Here is a 3,473-nt window from a genome sequence, read left to right as displayed (position 1 = left end):
CTCCCATCTCCAATAGGAATTAATAGATAAAATCTTTCTAACCTCGCAAGGTTGGATGAGATGTAGAATTCTATCAAGTGCCCATGTGTGAGTATAGTGTATTAGCCATAACAGGAGCTCCATCTAGAGGAACCCCAGTAGTTCCTAGGGTACCATGGTTAGGGGAAGCCAAATATCTTTCCAAATATTCAAAAAAAAAAAAAAAAAAAAGGTTGGGCAGCTAGTGTGATATATTTTTTAGCTCATTTCAAATTTTAAAGACAAAAGAAGAGGGTTACCCTATTTCTGACGGACTTACCGTGCATTTCTCCTGTTTTTGGTGTAAAATTATTGGATTCACCGTTTTTCTTTTACCAAATTACTCTTTAACTGGTAATTTATTTGCTTCATCCTCTCTTCTCAGCTCTCACACAACGACCCCAACTTCACCAACATTAGAATTCTAAGCTTGTTATTCTGAACATTGCGAATTCATGCTCAGAAACAAGACCCAACACTTGAAAAAGGCCGAACAAGAATTTAATGTCTAACAAATCCAACTCTTGGTTTGTTTTATGAATCTTTCATCTCTTCCTTTTCACTTCCGATCCTTAATCACAACACTCATCCACTACAGTCGTCAAAAACTCCTCCAAAACGGCAAAGCTGTCCACGCCCACATCATCAAAACCGGGTCCTCTTCTTCCGTCCACGTCGCCAACAGCCTCGTCAACCTCTACGTCAAATGTGGAGACTTACCCACAGCCAAGCTCGTGTTCGAGGCCACACCCAACAAGGACGTGGTCTCATGGAACAATCTCATCAATGCCTACTCTCACCAAGGCTCCTCCTCACTTGTCATGGACCTTTTTCGACGCATGAGGGCAGACAACACCAACCCAAATGCCCACACTTTTTCTGGAGTCTTCACTGCTGCTTCCCATGAAGCATCTGACGTTTTTGGGGGGCAGAAGATTCATGCTCTTGCGATCAAAGCAGCGAACTTTTTCGACGTGTTTGTTGGGAGTTCTTTACTTAATATGTACTGTAAAATGGGTCTTGTGGGGGATGCACGTAAGGTGTTTGATAGAATGCCTGAGAGGAATTCGGTTTCGTGGGCTACTATGATTTCGGGGTATGCAATGCAACGCCTGGCTGGAGATGCGTTGGAGCTTTTTGGGTTGATGCGTAGAAGTGAGGAGAATGAGGGAGAGAATGAGTTTATTTTGACTAGTGTTGTGAGTGCCTTGGCTGTTCCTGAGTTTGTTGATACGGGGAGGCAAATTCACTGTCTTGCGGTGAAAAATGGGCTGATGAGTTTTGTTTCTGTTGGGAATGCGGTTGTTACAATGTATGCAAAATGTGGAAATTTGGACGATGCGCTTAGAACTTTTGAATTGTGTGGTGATAAGAATTCTATCACATGGTCTGCGATGATATGTGGTTTTGCACAGAGTGGGGATTCCCGGAAGGCTTTGAACTTGCTTCGAGACATGTATTTTGCGGGGATAAAGCTGAGCCAGTACACGTTTGTTGGGGTCATCAATGCTTGTGGTGACATTGGTGCTCTTAAAGAAGGACAACAAGTGCATGGTTATTTGTTGAAGATGGGATTCGAATTGCAGGTATATATAATGTCAGCTTTGGTTGACATGTATGCCAAATGCGGTAGAGTTTGTGATGCTCGTAATGGGTTTGATTATTTAAAAGAACCTGATGTTGTTCTTTGGACTTCTATGATTGGAGGGTACGTACAAAATGGGGAGTATGAAGCTGCTTTGGGTTTGTACTGCAGAATGCACAAAGAGGGAATCATGCCCAATGAACTTACTATGGCTAGTGTCTTAAAAGCATGCTCGAGCCTAAGTTCTTTTGAACAAGGAAAGCAAATCCATGCCCGTACAATCAAGTATGGATTCAGTCTTGAAGTTCCAATTGGAAGTGCTCTTTCCACCATGTATGCAAAGTGTGGGAATTTGGAAGATGGGAATCTTGTATTTAGGAGGATGCCAGTGAGGGATGTAGTAGCTTGGAATGGAATAATCTCTGGCCTTTCGCAAAATGGTCGAGGGACAGAAGCTTTAGAGCTCTTTGAGGAGATGCGAATGGGGGATACAAAGCCGGATTACGTCACATTTGTGAATGTCCTCTCCGCTTGCAGCCATATGGGATTTGTTGAGAGAGGATGGATTTATTTCAAGATGATGTATAATGAATTTGGCATAGCCCCAAGGGTGGAGCATTATGCTTGCATGGTTGATGTCCTGAGCCGCGCTGGGAGGTTAGATGAAGCCAAAGACTTCATAGAATCAGCAACTATCGATCATGGCATTTGTTTATGGCGTATTTTATTAAGTGCTTGTCGTAACTATCGGAATTATGAATTGGGAGCTTATGCTGGAGAGAAACTTATTGAGTTAGGAACACCGGAATCATCTACGTATGTGTTGTTGTCAGGCATATATACTTCCTTGGGCAGGCGGGAAGATGTAGAGCGGGTAAGGAGGATGATGAATCTTAGAGGGGTGAGTAAGGAGCCTGGGTGTAGCTGGATTGAGTTGAAGAGTCAGGTTCATGTGTTTGTTGTTCATGATGAGATGCATCCGCATATTGAAAATATATATGCTGAGATCCGAAGGTTAAAAAAGCATATGAAGGATGAAGGTTACCAACCTTCTAGTATGACCTTTTGAAGTTCATGACAACTCATCAGCAGGTTCATACGTGGAGGTTCCATTGTTTTTCCAGGAACTCATGCATTATTTCTTTCCCTAACAATTCAAATTTTTGAGAGAAAAGAGTACCCGTTTCTTTTCTTCTGTTTGGCTTAAAACTCATGAAAAACACAATTAGATCAATTTACAAGGAATATCATTATATCTTTTGAACTTGTTGCTATTTATGTTGTTTGATGGAGTTGGCTGGTGTTATCGTTGTTTGTTGTTGCTTGCTTTGTTTTTCCTTGGATACGCTCTGTACATTCTGTCTTGTTCCTTTTCTCAAATCTGTACATCCTTTCTTTGTCTTGATAAATTCTATTTCTTATCAATAAAAATGTGTCCATTTTATCTAATATGTGTAATTATTTCACACTCAAATGACAAATTATTTAGTTCATTGTTTTTCTTAACAACAGGAGTCTTGCTCTTCTTTGATTCTATGCATCTTCTCTCATAAAAAAATAGAGTAAAATAAAATAAAAAAACTCCCCTATATGAGTTTTGTATTATTCATCTATATAATAAACTTTATCAGTTTGTTAGTTTTTTCTCTAAATTTTTGTTACATATTATTTTTTTACCTTTTTTTTTTTTTTGGGCCTTTCCAGTTGTACCGTTGTACGATAGGAACTTCAAAGTGGGATGTAGCTGAAGGTTCCAATTTCATTCTTTCATTCTTCTTGTAGTATCAAACTGATTGTAGCTGATAGTACTCCTACTCTTCTGTTATTTCCATTATTGTTATTTTTTTGAGGTCAGATCATTACTGGTACC

General features: G+C 39.9%; 1 protein-coding gene across 1 annotated transcript; it reads left to right on the top strand.

The window, feature by feature from the left end:
* Positions 1 to 273: 273 nt before the first annotated feature.
* On the top strand, positions 274 to 3,097 carry LOC133718883 (pentatricopeptide repeat-containing protein At2g33680-like). Its single transcript, XM_062145763.1, has one exon. It carries the CDS (start codon positions 555 to 557, stop codon positions 2,670 to 2,672), a length of 2,118 nt encoding a protein of 705 aa, XP_062001747.1. The 5' UTR covers positions 274 to 554; the 3' UTR covers positions 2,673 to 3,097.
* Positions 3,098 to 3,473: the final 376 nt, after the last annotated feature.

The sequence above is a fragment of the Rosa rugosa genome, chromosome 6 (genome assembly GCF_958449725.1).
Source record: "Rosa rugosa chromosome 6, drRosRugo1.1, whole genome shotgun sequence".
Classification (NCBI taxonomy): Eukaryota; Viridiplantae; Streptophyta; class Magnoliopsida; order Rosales; family Rosaceae; genus Rosa; species Rosa rugosa.
The sequence above is the reverse complement of the archived record's forward strand: the minus strand, read 5'-3'. Positions and strand labels throughout refer to the sequence as shown.